The sequence below is a fragment of the Trachurus japonicus genome, chromosome 16 (assembly GCF_045865225.1).
Source record: "Trachurus japonicus isolate A0001 chromosome 16, Traja_1.0".
Taxonomy (NCBI): domain Eukaryota; kingdom Metazoa; phylum Chordata; class Actinopteri; order Carangiformes; family Carangidae; genus Trachurus; species Trachurus japonicus.
Window position 1 is genome coordinate 29,547,055 of NC_140922.1, and position 25,350 is coordinate 29,572,404.

At 40.5% G+C, this 25,350-nt stretch overlaps 1 protein-coding gene across 3 annotated transcripts in view; it reads right to left on the reverse strand.

Annotated features, from left to right (window-relative positions):
* The window catches only part of grik2 (glutamate receptor, ionotropic, kainate 2), a 322,650-nt gene that overhangs the window by 74,669 nt on the left and 222,631 nt on the right, over positions 1-25,350 (reverse strand). For all 3 annotated transcript variants that reach the window (XM_085803022.1, XM_085803021.1, XM_085803023.1), the window contains exon 10: positions 14,592-14,798. In XM_085803022.1, coding sequence (XP_085659148.1) covers positions 14,592-14,798 — 207 coding nt within the window. The remainder of the gene's footprint in view (positions 1-14,591; positions 14,799-25,350) is intronic.

Sequence of the window (25,350 nt, forward strand, 5' to 3'; positions counted from 1 at the left end):
GATCAGAGCCTCCGACCCGGTGTCCCAGCTCTCGTCTCTGTGGCACTGCTACACAAACGTAACACGCCCCGTAACTAGGGCTGGGCGATATGAGAAAAAATCCTATCACGATAATTTTTTTCATATCAGTCGATATCGATATATATCACGATAGGACTCAAGTCACTGTTTTTGTCAAGCCTAAATGTTCCATCATACTCACAAGTGAGATTTGAAGATATCAGAAGGTTATTTCTGATTTAAATATTTATTTTTCGTCAAAAATTGAACATTTCAGATGTAATGATTAACATATAAAAGCAATAGACACAGTCGGCAAGCAAGGAAACGTCACTTCCGGTTAGGGCTGTGGGGTAAAACAAGCCGTGTCCCACATACACACTCATGCAAAAACGCGGCATTTTAAACCTTTGTCAAAGGCTTTTTCGCCGTCCTGTCTTAGTTTTAATCACATGTATATGCTGACAGAGAGCTATATTTTTAGAAACTCATCACGATCTGGGTCGATTGTTGTCCGTACATTTAAAAATATTAGGTATTTCACAGTCAGTCATATTTGTCTCTCTGACGCTCTCTTAGGCGCCGCCGGCCGGCTCTAGACACTCGTAGACACTGCCTGAGTTATTGTGTATTATTTTGCACCGCAAATAAATTCAAAAACCACAACCTGAACTTTTATATCGGAACTTCGCTCATCTTCTCCAAACGTGTAACGCTCTGACCGGAAGTGAAGGTTGCCGACCCTGCTGACTCGGTGTAGGCTATGGCTGTGAAAACTTTATATTTTAAGATGTACGGACAGCAATCGACCCAGATCGTGATGAGTTTTCTAATATATAGCTCTTTGTCAGCATATACATGTGATTAAAACTAAGACAGGACGGCGAACAAGCGTTTGACAAAGGTTTAAAATGCCGCCTTTTTGCATGAGTGTGTATGGGGAAAACGGTTTGTTTTCCCCCACGGCCCTAACCGGAAGTGACGTTTCCTTGCTTGCCGACTGTGTCTATGAGTAGCCTAATAACAGTTTCAGATAAATAAAACTGGTATTATTTTTCAACCAAATAATTTGATTGGACAAGAGACATACATGAGTGCTGATATACAGTACAACAGCACTGGGTCTTTTTACAGACATTATCACTCCGCTGTTCAGGCGTTCTTTAACATTACATCAGACAGGAGTTAGGTCAGAGCCAGGCTCCCCATACAGGAGCTGCTCCATCTCTCTGCTGCTGCTACAGTTATAAACGGACGTGAAAATTAAAACCCGGACCTGACGTGGCCCGTCTAAGGCTGTCTTTACACTGCACGGTTCAAGTGGCCCAATTCCGATTTTTTTCTCTCAAGTGGCTCAGATCGGATCTGTAACATGAATGTGTAAACGGGACAAATGCGCATGGAATCGGATATTGTCAGATCAGATTCAGGCCCCTGTTATATGTGGAAATAAATCAGATACAAATCGGATCTCTGCCAATGCGTCTGCAGTCTAAACAGACAGATCGGATCTTCCCTGGCAATGCGTGTCATACGTCATCAATGATAATATTAATTCACGTGCTCACGCGTCTCGCTGAACCTCTGTAGTCCGTGATTGACACGTGGGGCTGAGCTGGACCATGGCCAGCTGTGGCCAGCTGTAATCAGAATTTAAATGTGTACACAATGTATATGTGCAACTATGTGAGAATACCATGAATGAAATAAATCAAAATGAAATCACTGTCACAGGCGTTACAGTGTTTAATAAACTCGTCGTCCCTGTAAATGAGGGAAACCTCAGTGACCAACGAGTTAAAATAAAGGTTTAAATAAATAAAAAAATAATTTTTGTGGTGTCCGCGCGTCTGTTTTTTTCCCCCTCACTAGTTCTTGTTTTCATATAGCCACTACAGTAACATTCATTTCTATGCGGATCGATACGAGGGCAAGTGAGGGAGCGCGAGATAAACACCAGATTTCACGTTTTCCTACCGGCAAAAACTGAACCGAGCCGATAAGAAATCAAGAGAGGAAAAACAAACATTGTATACAAATGTGTGAGGCTGTCCCCATCCTCACGACGTGAGCGACGGAGGATCAAACGGTGGCACAACTGTCACCGTCACGCAGCTGCTCATCTCACAGCAGCTCCGCTCCACGCAGCCACTTCACTAACGTTATTTTGTAACGTTCACTTTGTAAGTGACGTGTTGGATATAAACTCTGAACACCAGACTCACCTTGGTTTAAAAATATTCTTATATTATTACGTGACAATTTCCTGAAATCACTAGTTTATTTCCAGTGGGTTGTTTCATCCAAGCACAGCAGGTGTAAATGCAGATTATCAGATCTGGGTCACTTCTGATAGAACATGTAAATAGACCGTCAAAAAAATTGGATATAGGCAACAAATCGGAATTGGGCATCAAGACCTGCAGTGTAAAGACAGCCTAATTAGCGATCATTCTCAGCCTAAACCCGGCTGAAAAAGAAATAGGAAGAGAAATCGCCGCGGTTAGCGTTTGCTTCGCAAGTGGCCAGTATTCAGGTCGGCACAGCTGAACAGTGTCGCTCTGGTGTGAGGAGCAGCAGCAGCAGCAGCAGAGCGGCTACGCCATGACTGCGCTCCCTTTGATGTGTGACGGCGAGCCGCCCCGACTGCCTGCTGTCTCCGTGGTTAAAGTTTAGGGTTGTTTACACCTACTATATTAGAGTTCAATCAATCTGGGTTAATGTAAACATGACGTACCACGTCTTTTCGCGGTCACTCGTTCTCCTCCATTTTTTCTTTCGAGGCAACACTCATTCTCTCTCTCTTTTTTACGATGCCCCGCTGCTGACGCCAGGCTGCAGCAGCCCAAACATTACCACGTGTTGTTGTGCTGTGTACAGTCTTCCTGTGCTGTGTCAATCTAACCTGGTTGGCTCAGCCAGTGGTTCAGCGCGGCCAACACGTTCTCACTCCCAGTGCGTCAACCCCCTGACGAACGGTCACTGTCCCTCCTCGTCACATGCCTGACTCATTAGGTACCCGTTTTTCGTCATGAGGTGACGAGCGGGGATTTCAATTCATTCCAATGCAACCCCCTTCGTGGCGATATGTGACGCTCAGAGTAAAGTGATCCAGCCGACCGGACGCGGCGCTGAACGACGCACTGAGCTGGAAAACGTTTTTTCCCCTTTGAAGCTTTATTGAACCTGGTGTGTCTGACATAGCTTTCATCCAAGCCGTCATTTTGGTTATTATTTATTTACTGATCTTGGCGTTGGTGCAGAATAATAAATAAACAAACAAACAAACAAATAAATAAATTACATCCTTGTCGGAAGACCAGACGGGGTGGGGGTGTGTAATAAATAAATAAAGAAATAAATATTTTTGTCCCGTGCGTAATTGTCAAGATTCGCATTTCGATTTAACTCGCCTTTCTTCTTTTGTACGAGTTGTTGGACGACTGCATTTTCATTTTATTTACTTATTTCCCTGTCCTAAGTCATGTTTATGGATACACAGTTGAACATATTGTCATTTTACCCTCGGCATTTTCCCCCCACTTTGCTGAATATCTGTTGATTCATGTCATAAACACGTTTTGTTCATTAAAAATATGTGGTGTTTATTAAAAATATGTTGTTCATTCAAATCGGTTGTTGTTCATTGCAGAACAATAGAATATTAATACGGTGATTTATATACAGATATTGATCGCGCAGTGTGACCACAATCACTACGCACGGAGGCGTGAGGGACATTTGAAACAGCTGTATCAATCGTCCCTGCAGCGACTACTGACACTTCAACCTGTTTTGGCTCTAAACTTCAAAACTATGACATTGCATAGTTTAGGACCTGTTTATGTACGAATTCATCTGTTGTTAGGTCATATTATTATTGCATGAAACACACAATACAACTTTTGATCACAAAAAAACTACCGCACCTAACATTTTACTTTCCGTAGTAAAAAAAAACAGGTTCGCGCTAATAACTTTTGAATGGCGTGACGTAATTTCACAAGCTTTCCCAGGATTGGTCGGTGTTGAGTGCTGAACTAGAGGATGTGACGTCATTGCAACGGCGCCACCATAGACTGCGACACTGCCATCTACGGCGTCTGGACGGAACTACAACACCTTAACAATGTGTTTTGTTAGTCAGTTGTGATCATGAGGAGTGGAAATTAAGCCATGTTGATTTAATTCAACAGCATGTGAATAAACAGTGAGGAATCAGAACAGTTAGACAGCTCTTTTTCAACAAAGTCCAAATAATTCAAGTAACTCAAGTCATATAGGCCTTTTTTTTTTTTAATTGCAGAAAACAACATTTCTCCCCCCTTCTCCCTCCTCCCGCCCAGGAACCTTAGTTTATAATATAGTGTAGAATGAACCCATCCACTGTAGTAATGTTTATGCACAACTGCACCACTTTAGCCAGCTCCTTTATTTCTGGTTTTACATTGGACAAACTGATTAAGGCTCAATTTTCAGGAGACACAGCTATTCTTTAATAACTTCCACATTCGTTGGGTTACGTTCAGAGGTTTATCAGGGCAGGGCCTAGGGTCATCCAGTGTTAGCAATTACAGACCCATCTGACCTTCACAGGGGTCACAGGTCAACTTTTCATGTGAAATTTGACGATTTTTGCTATCAATTCAGGCATAAAACACCAATACTTGGAGCTGGGAAGCTGAAATCTTTAGATTCTAGTCCAGACCTTGGAGCAGATTGACGGTGCCAAATATCAGAGCTCTGCTCCACTCGGAAGTGTCCAAAATGGCCAAAAAGCAGTGTTCATTTCTAATCCCCCATTGTGTACAAGACTAAATTCAACAGATAGTCTTTAATAACTTCCACATGCTTTGAGCTGGAAGTCTGAAAGTTTCAGGGTTTTGTCAGGGGCATAGGGCCACCCATTATCTGCAATTTCAGACCAATCCCACATTCAGAAGGGGTCAAAGGTCAAGGTTTAGTGTGAAATTTTACGATTTTTGCTATCAATTCAGGCATAAAACACCAATACTTGGAGCTGGGAAGCTGAAATCTTTAGATTCTAGTCCAGACCTTGGAGCAGATTGAAGATCAGAGCTGTGCTCCACTCAGAAGTGTCCAAAATGGCCATGGTAAGTGTCAAAGGTCACAGGGGTCAAACATCAAAGTTAATCCTAACAAAACACACACGCTTTAAGTAATCATCATGAAATTTAGATGAGTTGTATATCAGAGAGTCCTCTATCATTATATTGTATTCCCATTGCTCTGGGGGCCACGGTGGGCCCCTGGGGGCCACTTCGCTTTCCCATGCTCTCACAGATTTGGGTGTCGGGTCAGTGGATAAGGGCCTCACAATGAGTCCACAGGCCAAGTTTCAAGTGATTCGGTTGGTTTCTATGGAAACAGCGGCCTCCTGGAGACAGAGGAATGCGGCTGTTTGAAGCCCCGCCTCTCGAAAAGTAATGGCTCAATCAGGACCGAACGCACATCAACGCGTTCGTCTTGGGCCCCCGGAACCACTGATATCAAATTCAGAACTGTACGACTTTTAGAAATATATTTCATCCATTTCAGCTTTTCTGACTCAGAAGGTCTCTCAGGCATTAAGTCTGAGAGGCTCTGAATCTGAAAAGCTGAAATGGATGAAATATATTTCTAAAAGTCGTACAGTTCTGAATTTGATATCAGTGGTTCCGGGGGCCCAAGACGAACGCGTTGATGTGCGTTCGGTCCTGATTGAGCCATTACTTTTCGAGAGGCGGGGCTTCAAACAGCCGCATTCCTCTGTCTCCAGGAGGCCGCTGTTTCCATAGAAACCAACCGAATCACTTGAAACTTGGCCTGTGGACTCATTGTGAGGCCCTTATCCACTGACCCGACACCCAAATCTGTGAGAGCATGGGAAAGCGAAGTGGCCCCCAGGGGCCCACCGTGGCCCCCAGAGCAATGGGAATACAATATAATGATAGAGGACTCTCTGATATACAACTCATCTAAATTTCATGATGATTACTTAAAGCGTGTGTGTTTTGTTAGGATTAACTTTGATGTTTGACCCCTGTGACCTTTGACACTTACCATGGCCATTTTGGACACTTCTGAGTGGAGCACAGCTCTGATCTTCAATCTGCTCCAAGGTCTGGACTAGAATCTAAAGATTTCAGCTTCCCAGCTCCAAGTATTGGTGTTTTATGCCTGAATTGATAGCAAAAATCGTCAAATTTCACACTAAACCTTGACCTTTGACCCCTTCTGAATGTGGGATTGGTCTGAAATTGCAGATAATGGGTGGCCCTAGGCCCCTGACAAAACCCTGAAACTTTCAGACTTCCAGCTCAAAGCATGTGGAAGTTATTAAAGACTATCTGTTGAATTTAGTCTTGTACACAATGGGGGATTAGAAATGAACACTGCTTTTTGGCCATTTTGGACACTTCCGAGTGGAGCAGAGCTCTGATATTTGGCACCGTCAATCTGCTCCAAGGTCTGGACTAGAATCTAAAGATTTCAGCTTCCCAGCTCCAAGTATTGGTGTTTTATGCCTGAATTGATAGCAAAAATCGTCAAATTTCACATGAAAAGTTGACCTGTGACCCCTGTGAAGGTCAGATGGGTCTGTAATTGCTAACACTGGATGACCCTAGGCCCTGCCCTGATAAACCTCTGAACGTAACCCAACGAATGTGGAAGTTATTAAAGAATAGCTGTGTCTCCTGAAAATGGAGCCTTAATCAGTTTGTCCAATGTAAAACCAGAAATAAAGGAGCTGGCTAAAGTGGTGCAGTTGTGCATAAACATTACTACAGTGGACGGGTTCATTCTACACTATATTATAAACTAAGGTTCCTGGGCGGGAGGAGGGAGAAGGGGGGAGAAATGTTGTTTTCTGCAATAAAAAAAAAAAAAGGCCTATATGACTTGAGTTACTTGAATTATTTGGACTTTGTTGAAAAAGAGCTGTCTAACTGTTCTGATTCCTCACTGTTTATTCACATGCTGTTGAATTAAATCAACATGGCTTAATTTCCACTCCTCATGATCACAACTGACTAACAAAACACATTGTTAAGGTGTTGTAGTTCCGTCCAGACGCCGTAGATGGCAGTGTCGCAGTCTATGGTGGCGCCGTTGCAATGACGTCACATCCTCTAGTTCAGCACTCAACACCGACCAATCCTGGGAAAGCTTGTGAAATTACGTCACGCCATTCAAAAGTTATTAGCGCGAACCTGTTTTTTTTACTACGGAAAGTAAAATGTTACGTGCGGTAGTTTTTTTGTGATCAAAAGTTGTATTGTGTGTTTCATGCAATAATAATATGACCTAACAACAGATGAATTCGTACATAAACAGGTCCTAAACTATGCAATGTCATAGTTTTGAAGTTTAGAGCCAAAACAGGTTGAAGTGTCAGTAGTCGCTGCAGGGACGATTGATACAGCTGTTTCAAATGTCCCTCACGCCTCCGTGCGTAGTGATTGTGGTCACACTGCGCGATCAATATCTGTATATAAATCACCGTATTAATATTCTATTGTTCTGCAATGAACAACAACCGATTTGAATGAACAACATATTTTTAATAAACACCACATATTTTTAATGAACAAAACGTGTTTATGACATGAATCAACAGATATTCAGCAAAGTGGGGGGAAAATGCCGAGGGTAAAATGACAATATGTTCAACTGTGTATCCATAAACATGACTTAGGACAGGGAAATAAGTAAATAAAATGAAAATGCAGTCGTCCAACAACTCGTACAAAAGAAGAAAGGCGAGTTAAATCGAAATGCGAATCTTGACAATTACGCACGGGACAAAAATATTTATTTCTTTATTTATTTATTACACACCCCCACCCCGTCTGGTCTTCCGACAAGGATGTAATTTATTTATTTGTTTGTTTGTTTGTTTATTTATTATTCTGCACCAACGCCAAGATCAGTAAATAAATAATAACCAAAATGACGGCTTGGATGAAAGCTATGTCAGACACACCAGGTTCAATAAAGCTTCAAAGGGGAAAAAAAGTTTTCCAGCTCAGTGCGTCGTTCAGCGCCGCGTCCGGTCGGCTGGATCACTTTACTCTGAGCGTCACATATCGCCGCGAAGGGGGTTGCATTGGAATGAATTGAAATCCCCGCTCGTCACCTCATGACGAAAAACGGGTACCTAATGAGTCAGGCATGTGACGAGGAGGGACAGTGACCGTTCGTCAGGGGGTTGACGCACTGGGAGTGAGAACGTGTTGGCGCGGCGCAACTCTCGTTTTCATTGGCTGTTTCAAAACATGAATGAATGAAACCTATCGACTTTCTATCGACCACGTTTCATATTGCTATTGAGTAAAGTTATATCGCGATATATATCGTTATCGTTTTATCGCCCAGCCCTACCCGTAACCCATAATCTCTTGGTTATGACCGATAAGACTAGACAAATATATACGTAACGCATGCATGATATATAACGTTATCCACTGCTCCACGGATTACTGTCTTGTCAGCTTTGTTAAAAAAAAAAAAAAAGGCACATGGCCGAGAGGAGGGTTAGCAAAACAGCGGAAAAGAGACCGGACTTGCATAGTTCCCCTTTAAAGTCCCCCTAAAGAGGCATTTTAAAATGTGTGAAAATGCTCTGCTATGACTATTTTTGGATTAAAATTGTTTTCCCAGAAAAAAGTTGTTTAAAAAAAACTCTCAAAGAGGCTAAAAACACGTCTACTATTACTCCCTCATTGAAAAATCCAGGTTATATGAATATCCATGAGTACGCAAATGCATCAAGACTTGCGTCCGCCCACCGCCTCCGGGTTGCTCGGTAATGGTGGTGCGCGTCAGCGGGGGCAGAGGAGACGGAGGAGCGATTTTAAAACATAAAGCTCACACTTAGATTCAAACCCTGGTCTCCCACATTCAAGGCGGCGATAACGCCTCTCGGCCACGTCATCCACTGATACTGTTATTGAACATCTGTTGAAATGTCTTGTAGCAGACCCCAAACACCACACTGACATGTTGATAATTTCAAAAATTCAATTTTTGGTTTAGGGAGTCTTTAACATAACCTTTTTTTGTATTATGTACAGTAAGTGTTGTTTGATACAGCTGCAGTATCAATATGATTGCAACTGCAGTGTTAGTAAGTGGGCATCCTTGTTATGATGTGATAGATAATACCAGATAATACCTGGAGCTCCAAACCAGGTCAGGAAACAGTGGAGAAACAGAATCCCTCAGCTTCTCTAACACAACCCTACAAAGTGTGGATAGATGTGTTTACTCCACTTTGAGCATTAGACAGACCAAAGATCATTTTATTAAACTCCTCTGACAGGATGTTTCCAATTTGTTCAGCACTATTCAGCATTTCCTCCTCAACTGAACTTCTTCTGTGAGTCCACACTCCCCAGTCTCCCGAGGCCCTGTCTGCTGCAATAACCATCTGTCTAAGTCAAGCCTGTCTAAGCAATAAGTGGGACAAACCCATGCTGAACATCATCTCACAGGGGATTGGGCCCTTCACCCATGAAAAGACTGTCACGACAGCCAATCACTGCGGCCACAGAAGACATGTCTGGAAGAGTTAAGGGAGACTTGACCCTTCGTGGGTGCTGCCTCTAATGGGGTCAGATATTGACTATTGGGCGTGCAGCGGCCGCTATTTTTCCTGCCCATGCAGTTTATCCTAACTGGGACTTTGTCGGGTGTAATGATCTACACTGTGAGCAGATTGTGTGCGTGCTTGTGTGTGTGTGTGTTTTAATAAGCTCTGTAGGGGAATCAAGTCATGACAGAATCTATGCTCCGCTTGCATCGCTGTACTCCCTCTCAGGGCCGGTTGTTACTGCCTACTCTTCTTTTTATCTCATGTTCTTCACCTCCTCCTTCCATCACATTTCTTTTTCACTTACAGACAAACATGTGGATGTGCGATAGATGCTGAGAAGGTGATTTACATGATTTAAACAGGTCATGAAGTAAGTTAGTGTCTTGAAAGTGAGTTTTAGTGGTCTGTTATTGGTTCAGTGCAGGATGTGTTGAGGTGGAGTGAGCGAACGGCCTTTTATTTGCTTTTCACCTTTTGTTGCAAAACATATTTGGATGGGATGTGACACTGTTGAGACTATACATATGTTTACTTTTTTGTCTCAACTGTTGGTTTCACTGTCACTTGAACAAGATGGAAGATTTGTATTATCTTATTCAATAGTGTTTGCTCGCAGAGCTCTTTATGATATTACACAGAACATTTATTGTTATATTTTCTACCAGCGGTGGCGCCGGCAGCTCCAACCATTTGTTTTTTTTAACATCCAATCTTGAAAATAAAACTGTGACAACATAATATTGTGCTGAAACTTCAATGGAATTCCAATGGGTTGTATTAATATTATGTGTTATTGTCTCATGAGGCTTTTTGACTTGTTATTGTAGCAGCTTAGATTAGTTTGTTATTGTGGTATGGTACAGCATCTATCAAACAAAAGGTGTGGCACAGTGTGTGTGTACGGATATGGTACATGGAATAATAGGTATGGAATAATAATAAAATATTGAACCATTAAAGGGATACTTCACCAAAATCAGAAATTCACCAATTTTCTACTCACCGTCATGCCAAGGAAGGGTTTGGAGAACTTTTGGAGTCATCAAAATGCTTTTGGAGTTCCAGGGGGGGTCTGGCTGGGAACGGATTTTCATATAATGGCGGCAGATAGAGCTCACCTTTGAATCGTCCAAAACACACACTATGAAACATCCAAATACCTCCATACTGCTCGTCCTCTGACCGAAGTGGATGATTCAAAAGGGAACTCTATCCGCCACCATTATATGAAAATCCATTGCCAGCCGAACCCCCCCAACACCCAGAACTCCAAAAGCGTTTTGATGACTCCGAAAGTTCTCCAAACCCTTCCTTGGCATGACAGTGAGTAGATGATTGGTGAATTATCGATTTTGGGTGAAGTATCCCTTTAAATTAAAATAAGTTATCAAGTTTGGGCTTTCTTTTAAAAACACTTGGTTAGCTTCTTCTTCATATCTATAGGTTGTGTTTCATAATGGACCAGGGCTGCATCCAACCAATAAAGCAGCAGTAGAGGATGGTATTCCCAGAGGACTGTAGTCAACAAGGTTGTGAACATTGTAGCTTGGTCATTGTCCACTAAGACCTTTTAATATAAGGAGGAGGAGGAACTTAAAATCTAATCTAAATCTAACAGGAAGCTAGAACAGGCCCGATGCGTTCTCTTCTCTTGGTTGTAGTTCACAGTCGAGCTGCAGAGTTTTGAATGAGCTACATGTCTCTTTGTTTTTTTCTATTGGAGGCCCAAGAGATAATGCACTGCAGTAATTGAGGCAGTTTGATATGAAGGTGTGAATAAATTTTTCAGCATCTTTTTGGTTTATAAATGGTTGAACTTCAGCTGGTTCTCAGGTGAAAACTGACGTTTTTGACAGCTTGTTGATGTGAGACTGGAGCTTAGAAGCGAATGCAGGATAATTCCTTGACATTTAAACTCAAATTCATCCAGGGACTCAGTTTACAAGGTTAGTGAACAGTTTTTCTGTTGGAGTTCATTTTAGTCCTCATTTAACTTTAACAATCTATTGCTCATCCATCTATTTATTGATAGAAGACGTGTTGTAATGGAGTTTCAAGCTGCATCATCATTTGGTTCATTAGAGACGTACAATCGTTTGTCATCTGCATAGAAACATACATTATACCTTATGGTGATGTGAACAAGCTGCAGCCTGTACTGTGAGGAGAATAATGGACCAGAACAGCTCTGTTTCCTCTGAGTCAGAAAGACTGACCAACTTTTCAAGATGATGATAATCAATTGTTTCGCTTAGATGACAAGAATTGAGACTTCAGAGTGAACTCCAATCACATTGATTGTTTTAGCCTGACCATTTTCTGTGCTATGGTTTGTTCTACAGACTGAGACTGGATGTTGATTTCCCAATTCATATCGATCTTCATTTAAATGATCTGATATCGATTCATAAAATCCTCAGATCGTTTCCTTTGTTAGATGTGCCTGATCCTGATTATCACCCACAACTGTCTTGAATGAGTTGCACTGTTTAATTTGAGACAATTCTTTATGTAAACATTGATATCTAAGAGTTTCATCTTTCTTAGTTCTGTGACAACCTCTTTCATAGCCGAGCAAAAATGGTATTAAAACTGAAATATCTCTAAATGAATCAATATCGAATCAGATCGAAAAATCGAATCGAATCGGGACCTTGTGATTCAAAATTGAATTGATTCAGTAAGTCAATAGCAATATAATACCCAGCCCTGCTTACTAATGAATGTAAGGTTGGGTCTGAGTCTATAGTTAGCCCCAACATCTCTGACCAGGTTTGGTTTCTTCATCGAGGGTTTTACAACAGCAGTTTGAAGGCATGTGGGGAGATACCATTTGAGCTACAAAGCTCTGTAAAAGTCATATAAGTAACTTTCCCATGGTGACGTCTTCTTTAGAGGCTTTAGTAAGATCACATGTCTTTACATTGGCACAAAACGAGTTCTTCACATTCACATATTCAGACATAGGTGTGTAGGAAACCTAAAGTCTGCCTACAAGTGAACGCTAATACCACTTATGTTGTACAGACCAACTTCCTGCTTCAATATTGTGCATTAGTACAAGGTCTTTAAGTCATACTGCTGCTCTCTAACTGTTCAGAAAATGCACTTTGCACCAGACTGTGTTTATAGTCAGTTTGACAATTTCTTGTATCTGACAGGAAAAAAACCAAATAAACAGGAAATGACAGCAAATGCGTGCCATCTGCCAGCCGTAGATTCCCATCACCAGTTCAACTTGATTAATTTTCCACTTTGTTTTTATTTGATTTTGCTGCTGTGAACGGCTCCTCTGCTTCCTCTGTGCATGATGGGACAATAGTGTAGATAAACAGCACACTCAGAAAATCAGGTGGTTTTTAATCTGCATACTCAACTTCATCGTCTTGCTTTTTACGCATGGACACACTGCATCAAGTCTGCTTCCAGTTAGGGAGGTCGGGCACAGCTACAGTTTTCATGTGCAGTCATGGGTTGGTTATGTTGAGATTTTCAGACGTGCTTTAGATCAGTTACTCCCAGCCTTTTCCTAATCATGGCCTATTTTAAAATCTCAAAGTTGTTGGTGGTCTCCCATCTGGTCCAGTAACAGATCGAGCCACCTCTTACTTTAATGATGATAATTAAAACTGAAAACAGGAGAAGTTCAGTTTTTGTTGTTTGTCTGACTGGGAGAGAGATCGCTTGTCGTTCACCATCTGTCTCTTGACTTTTTCCCTTTAATTCTTCCTGTTGCTAAACAGCTGTTCACTGCTGAGACACTTCAGTTGGAGGCATGGATGCAACCTTTTAGTGCAGAATCAGAGACATCAACAATAGCAGCAGTTTATGATGTGGTCCAGCTTTGCTTTATCACCGTAACAGGCTTGATCTTAATGTTATTGGTTTTTAATGATAGTTCTGTTTTATGGACGCATATTGCATTCACTTGAAGAAAAAAAAAGTAATTTATTTTGTGGTTGTTTTTTTTAATCTAATTATTTTTTCTGACTATTTTTTTTCCACCTTTTTTCTGAGTAATTTTGTTCCTCCTGTTTTTCTGAGGTTTTATTTTTTTCAGTGTTTCTGATTTTTTTCTGGTTTTCTGACAAAAAAAAAACAGTTTTTTGTGGTAATTTTTTTCCTCCTGTTTTTCAGAATGATTTTTTTTCTGACTTAATGATATTTCAAAATCCCCCAAGAAGGTCCCACCTGCAAGTAACATAAGGACTGATTTCAAAATAAAGGTGACACTCTCTGATGTGGTGTTCTGTAATGACAGGTAGTCTCCTTTCAATATCAATCTGAATTTACAGGAAACACATTGAAAATAAGAAAAATTAGTGGGCTTTTCCTCTGAAAGTCGACATCACCTTGCAAATCATTTGAATTTGTTTTGGAAGGTCACCTTTATTTTGAAATCAGTCCTTACACGCGCTTTATAGGTCTAGCACAAAACAATGCCTTGGATAGATCGACTGTACTTTTTGAAGTGGAGCAAATACATATCATGGATCTAATATGGATCTAATAGATCTAATAGATCCATGATGAAGTGGAGGCTTGACTGCGTTAAACATTACCTGCAGGTGGGAGCTTCTCGCGGGATTTTGAAATCTCGTTAAGTCAGAAGAAAAAAAATTACTCTGAAAAAAAGTTACCACAAAAAACAGGAAAAAAAATTTGTCAGAAAATAAAAAATAAATTACCCAGGAAAAATTAGTTGTTTTTTTTTTCAAGTGAATGCAATACGCTTCCGTACTGTTTAATATATTACAACTTTTAATAAAAAATGACTGTTTATTGTGTCAAAATTATTTGTCAGCCCACCATCACGCCCTACCAGTGGCTGGGAACCACCTCTTTAGTCTTAATAAATGTGTTTGATCATCTGATTTTTGTTTCTTGCTGAGCCTCATCAAATAACATTTAGTAACTAAAACCCAGGTTTTATAAACTGGAATGATGCTTTTAGAAAAATGATAAACTGATTCTTTGACCACGATTCACTCACGTGGTCCATGAGCTCCTTGATCATGCCGTTCCACTGGCCCGTGTTCTCGTCCTGGGCGCCGTATTTCCCGTCTTCCACCAGACGAACCTCGTAAGTGAAGCCCAGGATGTTGGCCAGCTCCCTCAGCAGGTCTATGCAGTAGCCCTCGAAGCGGTCGTTCCCGTACAGCGGCTTGTCAGACTTCTTGAACATCACATATGGCTCCTCCTGTCGGGGGTGAAATAGAGCAGGAGGGATGAGTCTCTGCAGCACTTGGCATCTTTTTTTACCTCCTGATAAGGCCTATCTGGAAGGGTGTCTGATGTGTGAGATAGGCTCCTGAGCCGTGCGAGCTCAAACACACACTGGCTTGGTTAGTAAAGCATGTGTAAAGCTGCTGCTGCATTTGTGTGTGTGTGTGGTTGCCTGCAGTCCCAGTCCTGTGATGTGATGTGATGTGAGGTGGGGTTGGGTGCAAAGTGAGGCATGACCATAATAAGAGATAATCCCCCATATCAATGACTCTGTGCTCCTCTTAGGCTCAGCAGGCTGGCCTTGTGCCCGGGCGCAGCTTTCAGGACACCGCACGCTTTGTCAATAGGATAAGAGATAGTGATAGACGGACACAAAAAGAGCCAGCACATCCCCTCTGTTAACACAAACTGGGGAGATTACTAATGTCTTCTTTATACTGTTCCCTTCTCCCTCGCCGCCTGGTGAGCGACTCCTCCGCCACATCCTTCTCCCTCCTTCTCTCTCCCCTCGCCTCATGTCTCCACCACCTCCCACTTCACGCGCCATCTGTCTACGACCTCTGACGCTCGTTCTCACCGCACGTCCCTCATTTTCCACAAACTACTTTGTCTTTCGGAAAAAAAATAAACCCCCAAAAATAGATCGTGGTGGAGCAGATGTTCTTTATCATAAAACTGCGTCATGCGAATCCTTAAAGAGTGAGAACGGCTCTGACACATCAGACAGGATGGAGTCTCGACTGTTCGCAGGTACGAGATGTTTGCACAGGATACGAAAACAAAAAAACAGTTTGTTCTTTTCTCTGTCGACTCGGCAGCAGGTGCAGGTCTTTATGTTCCCTTTTGTTTAGTTTTCATCTATTATGAATCACTAAAATCCTTCATGTGATTATAATTAAACTAAAATAGAATCACCTCTGCACAGGTGTCAGGGTGAGTTTCAGGTGAGTCGTATGAGATGTGTGAATGTAATCAGTAAAAGAAAAAAGCAAGCAGCCTCACCGAAAAACACAAAACTTGTGGAGGTGCACGTCACTGTTGTGGCTTTTATTTCTTTATATCTTTAATTACTATCTGTGCACAATTTTGTCTTCTTGTACTTTATTTACTTCACTGTAAAATTATCTGGGTGTTTGCTTAGGTATTGATACTTATCTTTATGCTCGCTCATTTGTCTTTAGGGGTGAATGATTATTATCCCTTGTGTTGTTTTTGTTTGTTGTATTGTTTATGATTAACTATATTGTGCTTTTGCAACTGTACAGCACTTTGGTCGACTGAGGTTGTTTTAAATGTGCTCTATAAATAAACTGTGACTTGACTTTATATATTGTATTGTACATTTAGGATGTGATTTAGCAACAGTTTTAGGTGCACTTTAATCTATCTTCTACTATTTACTTATTTACATACTTTGTATTTCAGGGTATATACAGGAATCTTGAAGTTATTTCTAATACCTTTTTAAGACTTTTTCAAGACCTTCTCAATATTTTTCAATACCTCTCCGCCACTTCAAGCTGTAACCATTTACATCAACAGTTTTAGTTTGTGATAAAGACTATAGACCACTATGATACAACAGAATTCAAAATAGGCTAGGCTACTCTCAAAAAACACAACTTAATTCTTTTCTTTTTTATGTACCGGTTCATCTTTGTTTTTTAATAAAATGAATAAATTCACACACTTTTACAATGTTTTTTAGGACTCAAACTCTTGGACAGCTAATTCAGAAAAAATACCTTCAAAATTTAAGACTTTATAAAGTTGTGAAAAGACTTTTTAATACTTTTTAAGGGTCTTAATTTTCCCAAAATTGATTTATCACCTTTTAATACTTTTCAAGACCCTGCGGATACCCTGTATTTATATTACTGTTGTTTGTTATATTGAATTTTCTACGATTTAGCCTATCACCCTGTGTGTTGACTGTCTCCTTGTGGAATTGGTTTGTTCTTTACACACCTGTTGTAATAAGTCTGATGGTACTTAAACGTCACTTCTGGCACCATGGTTCCATATTGAAAAAGACTTTGGTCGAAACGTCTGTGTCCTGCCTGTCCTGGTGCTCTGCTGATTTAAACTTTCCTAAAGGATTTTTGAGTGTGCTGGTTTTTCTCCATGTAATCAGTTCATCTTTGACGTCAAGTTAACGTTAGTACTAAATCTGAAGAGGTTCTGTGAAGGCTGAGGACTGGACGGACAAACATATGCAGTAACAAGAAGGATATAGTTTAGAGGGGAGTTATGGTTAAGTGTGACATTATCTCAGCGTGCTGTGGGTAAAAAGGTAACATCTACTCAATATGATCACTGATTTAATGCACCACCCGGGGTGTTTAAAATATACACATTTGTGGAGCTTGTGTTACTCATATATTTCCATGAACTGCTTTAGTGCCTCTCTGTGTGGATGATTCAGTAAGAACAAGTCTGGAGAATCAGGCTGTTTCATTGGTTTTTATCTTGTATAATAAATTCTGGTGAGGATACACTGAAGAAAAACAGCTGCACATTTATATCTGACTATGACTTGTATACCTGAATGCAAAGTGACTGAATTGTTTGTTTGCACACGAAAACTCAAATAAACAGATCAACCTGAGAATAAATAACATGTTCCACAAGAATCATCGTCTGATATTGTAGCTTAATTGTGTTGTTTAAGTTTGTTTCTTCTATCATATAACATTTTAATTGCTGCTTAATGATTGGTTTCATTGTAACAGTATACTTTATTTACATTAACTATGACAACAGACTTATTGATTTTACTCTATAATAACTGAATTTATGTTTATTTTCTTTAGCTACAACAGGTACAAGAATAATATATCGGCCTGTACTGTACGTGCTGTATTTTTAGTATTTATGATGTGATATAAAGTCTCTAGAAACAAAAAACATAATGAATCAAAGTACTAGTGCTGTGTGTCAATTCCAATACTTCCATGAGTACAGTTTACTATACATACTTCTGCAGTGCGCGAGTGCTGTCTCCAATCAAATACTGTTGTTGTGCACTCACTGGAACTAACGATCACAATGGGTGCCAATGTTTTCTTTTTTTTTAGACTAATGCTATCAACTCGTCAATTCATCTACCGGTTTGTTATTTCAATTAGCGATAATGAACGCCTTACTCGTCCTTTTTTTCTTTGATCTGGTGCGCCACCTGTTTAATGTGAGGTGGAGATTACGCCGCCGTGTGAGCCGGCTCCTCTTACTGGCGGAAAACTTTGGCCTACCGGTACACAATCAACTTGTGGACCGTTTTGAGTGAACCATCCGGGTTCTTACAGTACACTGCATTTTGACATAGCCTACTTGTGAATTGAGACGCACTTATATACTCAAAATACTTAGTTTAAAGGTTGAGTCTGGAGTTTTGCGCCCAAAAATAAACGTTAGACCTATACAAGTGAAACCCATCTTAATCATCACCTATGGGCTTCTAGTCCTGTGTGGTGCCCTCCTACTGCCTGTATTTTGGTCTTTTGCTTTGTTTTGTTGTGCACGTGGACGTTTCTGGGTGGCACTAGCTGTCCCAGATGCTAACGAGTGCTAGCACATCTCTCTCTCTCAGCAGCAGCAGTCAGGACCGCAAAGAAAAATAAATACAGTCCGAGTGATGCGCTGGAGCCCCGGACCGATACCCGACTACAGCCTCAAGTGGTAACAAATATGAGGGCTGTGGTGAGCTAGCTCGATGCTAACTTCGGCTAGCGGTAGCGGTTAGCATCTGCCGCTAACACCCTCTTCCCAGCTCACCACAACGTCATAACAACACAACACTGGAGGCTCCTGTTGTTGGTGACGACCGGCTATCGGCCCACAGTTCCAGCGTTTCACTCGGACTGTATTTCTTTTCCTACCGGTCTTGACAACCGCTGCTGGCAGGGGCAGGAGGCTACACAGTTGAGCCCGAGAGGAGGGGCCGAGTTTCAATGTTTTGTTTACAAACTGCAATGAACAAAACTCCAGACTCTACCTTTAAGTATGGAAGTATTCAAATCTTTAATAGAATCCAATAATATACCGAATTGATTATTGGGAAATAATTCATATGTTTAGCCTACATTTGAACCCACAGAGGTTCAGTTGTGTCTATTAAATCATAAACACAAGTGATCAACATAGAGACGATAAGATTATATCAATAATATCTGAAAAACACCAAGACAACAATTGCTGCTTTGTGCTTGTGTTCCTCTTCCAGCTCCAGATAACAGTTCATTCATGGTGCGAACTACAGACATTATCAGCATCACTGACAATTAGCATCATCATTACCTGGACTTTATAAAAATGTAAATCATTCCCACTGCTGCCTTCACTCTAGAATAAGAACAGAAATTAGACAGAATTAGGAGCTTCAGTCTATCTTTAACCACAACGCAGCCATCAATGTTATCGCTGCTGACACAGCTGTGTACATAATACATCTACTGTAGCTGCTGCTTCCACGTCGTACCTCAGCAGCAGCAGTAGGACTGCGAGGATACTGATGTAATCTTGATGAAAGAGCAGAAAGCGCCGTCCACACACAGATCGATACCAGAGTGTCTCCGATGTCAAGGCGTACGGTGCAAGTGCCAAAACTAACAGCAAACCAGCGGCAAAAGTTTGGGCACCCCCGAGAAAAATCCATGAAAATAAATAAACACACCGACATCTTGTAAAACACTCTGAACTTCATTCGTGTGTCAGATCTGGACTTATTAGGCCAAGTGGAAACTCTCCCAGAGCTCATTGGCTCTCTGACCCTTCACGCCTTCAGATCACACTCACCAACCACAGACTCCTCTAAGTAAATGAAGCACTGAACATGTTGGAAAATATAAAACGGTGGCTCCAAAAACTGTTCAGCTCATGGCTCACTTAAAAAAACCTAACACAACAATGTTAATGTACCACATCAGACACCAACTCAATACAGAGCCATCAAAGTTAGATAAGAGAAAGGTTTTGCAAAAAAAAAAAAACTTTTACAACACTTAAAATAAGATTTCAACGAACTTGTTCTACAAACACCTCTGAGCCCAACTCTGGGCTCCGGCTCACAGTTTATTAAAGACCGATAGAAGATAAAGAAGTACTTCCAGTTTGAAATGTCCACTGTCCAAAGTGTCAGTTAGAAATCCCAGTGAAGGAGAACTGACAGGACAATGTCTGAAAGACCTGTAGGTCTGTAGCGAGCTGCTGTCACACTGCAGGAAATATCACCACAGTGTCTCCATCTTTAGACAGTGGAGAGCAAAAGCAAAGCTCACCAGGAGTGTTTTTCATGAACATTTGGACATAAATGTCATCAGATCATTTTGCTTTGTTTGGCATTTGTGTTAATTACGTCATGATCAGCATAGGGATACTTGAATCGGTACCGGCAAAAAATTTAAGTTGGCTACTGTGCTTCTCTAGGAACAAGGTAGCAGACAGTTGCTCTTCTCAACCAGAGTGCCAGTACCACGAATCTTACATAGTGGGGCTTTAAAGGGACTACGAGGAGTTTCGGAAAGCAAAGTGTTTTCACACTGCATTTCCCATGAGCCTCCGCGTGCACTGTGAAATTCTTGGACCGGCGCAAGACGGACGAAAGTGAAAACATTTACCAAGAATGTTTTCATTGATCAAAAATGAAAGTCGGAGGTTGGAAGACGATCAGATACCGTCGTAGTTCCAACCATAAAAGGCGATCCACTAAATGATAATATCAAAATAACTATAAAGACAAAACAATATATTTATCAAAAATGGACCCATTAACAACAAGTGTGGGTAATGTAGATTCATCCACATTAATATGAGACTCTTTTATAACCAAAAGCAAACTCCTCGGGGTCTCTTTAAATCTAAGTCTGTTATGGAAACTTCTGGTTTAATATCTTACAATGTGTTTGTGTATTTTCCTTCCGTCCCCAAAAGCGACAATGTCCCGAATCTGATCCACTTTCAGCACCTTGGTAGCTTCTTATCGACCTCAAGGTCTTTAGAGGACACAAGGAAGTAATAAAACAAATAAAGTGATGAAGTGACAAAACGTGATGAGGAATCTTCACACACAACATCTGACGCTGCCTCTCAGCATGAAGCCATCTTTAAGTCTGAAGCTGATCTCAGGGATCAGTATCAGGTTTCAGTGCTGCAGCTCCTCTCCGACAGAGCAACACTTCAGGAGCCAGCGAATAACAGTGTGTTGGTGAACGTCTCCGAGTTGAAACACCGAGGCTGGAAGTCGCACATGCTCGATATAGCTCCAACACCCATAATCATTAGCCGAGCCGTGTCAGAAACATTCAGCTGCCAGCTTCTCATCTTCGGCGTCACTTTTCGCCTCGCCACTAGCGTCGTATCAGCTGTCACTAATCACTGTTAATTCTGTGAGTAACTTGATTACAGCCCTAAATTAAACTTGGCTGCTGTCAGCACTTATCAAAGATAGTTATTAAAGGAGGAAAACTCTGTAAAAAAAAAAACTGTGAACTGAACCGAGTGTTTCTTTAGTTCCAGTAAATTAAACCTAAAAGGTGACCTCCTGTGATCACATCTCACTTCACTCTAAATGCAAATAAACAGCAACGTATTGTTGTTTTTAGACAATCGATTTCAGTCATTTACCATAAAAAAAATCGAATCGCTCTCACTCCAACGCACACATTAACCAAACTACTACTAGACTTTCTGATTTCCAGTCCGACCCTGAACACATCCATGTGCTAATATGAGATTCTTCTGTTGCTAACAGGAAATGTCATGTTTTACATTCAGATCCACTGCTCCTACACAGTTGACCTGATCCAACTCTGTCTTTGTCACAACATGTTGAAGTTTGTGATGAAGCTCCGTGATGACAACTGTGAGTTTTCAAGTGACGGCCTGCCTGTGGCGATGTGGCGAATATCCATCCTACGGAATGAAGATCTTTTTTTTGTGTCTGTGTGTATGTGTATCTGTATGTGGACATTGCGTGTCTTTGAGTATGCATATGTGTTGAGCTATGCGTGTCTATAGGCGTCTATATGTACAGTATGTGTTAGAAATAATGGGGATGAACTGGAGCAACTGGAACTTGAGAAAGAGCATAAGCAAAGAAAGATATATGTGAGATGGAAGAGAAAAGAAAAGAAGAGACAGGGAAAAGAAAAAAAGAAATAGATGTGTAAATGCATATATACAGTAAAGAAGAGAGAGAGTGGAGAAAAAAGTTGAGATAAAGGGAAAATAAATAAATAAATGAATTAATTAAAGGGAAAAGGACACATTTCAGATTTCAGGCTGGGCTAGAGTGGTTATCTGAGTGACTGCAGTCTTTCTGTCCATTCTCCTCTGCTCCTATACCGCCCTCATTGTTTGTTTTTGGCTCCATTACCAGTAAAAACTCTGTCGACTGCTGTTGGTGAAAATCCCAGGAGATCAGCAGTTTCCAGAAACACACTGGTCAGTTTCATATGATCCTTATTTCTCTAAAACAACCTTTTAACCAAAAGCAGAGTCTTCCTCCTCTTCAGCCTTTTAAAATCATAACGTGGTTCCTCTGTTTATTATTTGTCCATTTCCTCTGTGTGCCGTCTTGTTGAGTAGTAGAACACCTGTTCGCTCCAGCTCATCACAAATAAACTACTGTGAACCCATTAACAACTTCTGACCTTCAACCTTCTCTCAGCTGCAAAGACACTGTAATTGTCATAAATGGTGACTCAGCACATTATGAACAGCACCTCTCAGTGGAGCAGTCACCAACACCTGGGATACTTTGTGAAGATTATAAAAACCATTAGCTTCCACTACTGGGAGAGAGAAATTATGCATGAATGGGATTTAATTTTATTTTACTTCAGTAGCCAAAACAGAAATGTTACTTGAGTGTCTTCACACGGTCCATAACTGAGCTTCACAGCATCACTTAGATAAATGAAGATACTTGGTTAAACACTGGTGCGATGACAGAGGAGAAGATGAGAGGAGATCTACTCCAGTCACTGAAATTACGCAATAATTCATGCAGTTTGTTTATTCTGGTTTGATTTAGACGCTGACCAACAGAGATTCAGCGATTTCTGTCTTTTACCAATTACGACTTCAAACGAGACGCTGTTCAAAAGAATCCTTAATGACATGGTTTGATTCAACCAGCGTGGTTCTCCAGCTACTATTCACATGCTTTAATCCCAATTAATCATATAAACACGGGCTTAGTGAAGTACATCATCTCACACACACACATGAACACCCAGCAGCCCAACGGGATAAAACACAGCAATTTACACTGTGGTGGTCCAGAATCTGCAAATGTTCAGGCCAGTGAATGAGTTAAGTAATTAAAAAAAAAAAAAATAGAATAAACCACATAATCAAATACATTCAAAGAAACTGAGAAGCGCCATTGAGAAGCACTCTCCACTCGATACGATACTTAACAATATGATACTTTACGATATGATACGATAAATTTAAATGCAACACTTTACAATATGATACTTTATGATACGATACTTAATGATAAGATACTTTATGATACAATACGATACGTTACTTTATGATATGATACAATACTTTACTTAATGGTACTTTACAATATGATACTTTACAATAAGATACTATGATACGGTACAATAAGATACTTTTCAATATGATACAATATGATACTTTATGATACGATACTTAAAGCAGAAGTAAGTGATATATTTGTGTTAATATAAGTCTTTAATAGTTGTATCTTCCGACAGCAATCACTTACATAGAGTGTTTGGACTGAAACACGGGTCTGTCAGTCACTCTGCTCTGCTCTGAGCCGAGGAGAAAACATTTATCGTATCCTACAGTTTTTATCCAATGAGGAGAGAGAACGGCATGCAGGGCTGTGTGTGCAGCCAAGGGACGCCGTGAATGTGGCGACGTAGGGACGAAGACTATTATGGTGCGTTCAAGGAAACTCGTATTTTTCCGACCGTGAAGTGGTACCAGTTCGATCTGGTACGAGTTCACCGGTCGGAAGTTACGAGTGGCCGTTATAGTGACTTTCACCGGTAAAACAGGTCGGAAAAACACGAGTGGGTTGCCTGAAACGCTACAAAGTCGTAAGTTGTGACTTGAAGCTGTAATTTACGATTTCAAAAGCCTGCCTGGAACGCAGCATTAGCGAAAACGACCGGACCACTTACTTCTGCTTTAACGATAAGATATTTTATAATACAATATGATACTTTACGATGCGTTACTTTATGCTATGATACTTTATGATATGATATGGAATGATACAATATATGGTAGGCTACTTTACGATATGATACAATACGATACGTTACTTTATGATATGATACAATACTTTACAATATGATACTATGATACAATACAATAAGATACTTTTCAATATGATACAATATGATACTTTATGATACGATACTTAACGATAAGATACTTTATAATACAATATGATACTTTACGATGCGTTACTTTATGCTATGATACTTTATGATATGATATGGAATGATATGATATACGGTAGGCTACTTTACGATATGATACTTTATGATACAATATGATACTTTACGATGCGTTACTTTATGATATGATACTTTACGATATGATACTTTACAATAACATACTTTATGATATGATACGATACTTGACAATAGAATACTTTATGATACGATACCATACAATACTTTACAATATGATACTTTATCATACAATACATTACGATATGATACTCTATCATACGATACTTTACAATATGATATGAAATGTTATGATACGATATGGTATGATAATTTACGATTCGATTAAATACGATATATACTTCATTGTCCCGCTTAGGGAAATTTGTCTTGGACTCATTCTCCTCCCTTCTTCCTCCTTTCTGTCACTATTTTCTAAATCCTCTTTGCACTTGGAAACACCAACTTCCAAAGCAGAAACCTACACACTGAAAGTTGCAAGTGCCATTTCATGGTCAACAAAAATCTTTGCTATCTTTATGCCTTAGCATATCGATTTTCAGGTTCTGTTGTTCAGTCACACACAAGATATCTCAGTAACATCTTGAAATTTGGCACAAACATTTATTTGGTCTCAAGGATGAGCTCATAAGAGTTTGGTGGTCCTAGTGAATATTTTATGACACTTCAAGGGTGATAACTTGACTTGAGAGGTGGAAGCAGACGAACATAAGGAGTTAAATATAGTTTGAGGTGTTTTCTTTGGGGGGAATAAGTCACATTAATGACTGTACTTGGCTCTACACATTCAAATGTTTCCCTCTGACAATACTTTTGCAGAAGCGCTGTTGCCATATCATGGACTCAGCGCCCCCGAAGACGACTGTGATTGGATTCAAGATGGGAAAACCAACCATGAGTGTTTCTTTCCCTTATAGCAGAGTGATAATGGTTCAGACTCCAGCTCTGACCCAGCTCAACGTTTGAACAAGAGAAGAGTTGATTCAGATAATGAGGCTCCCTCTGCATTGTACAGTACCTCTCCTTTGGGGAAAGTATTTCTAGAGATTGTCCAACAACAACAAC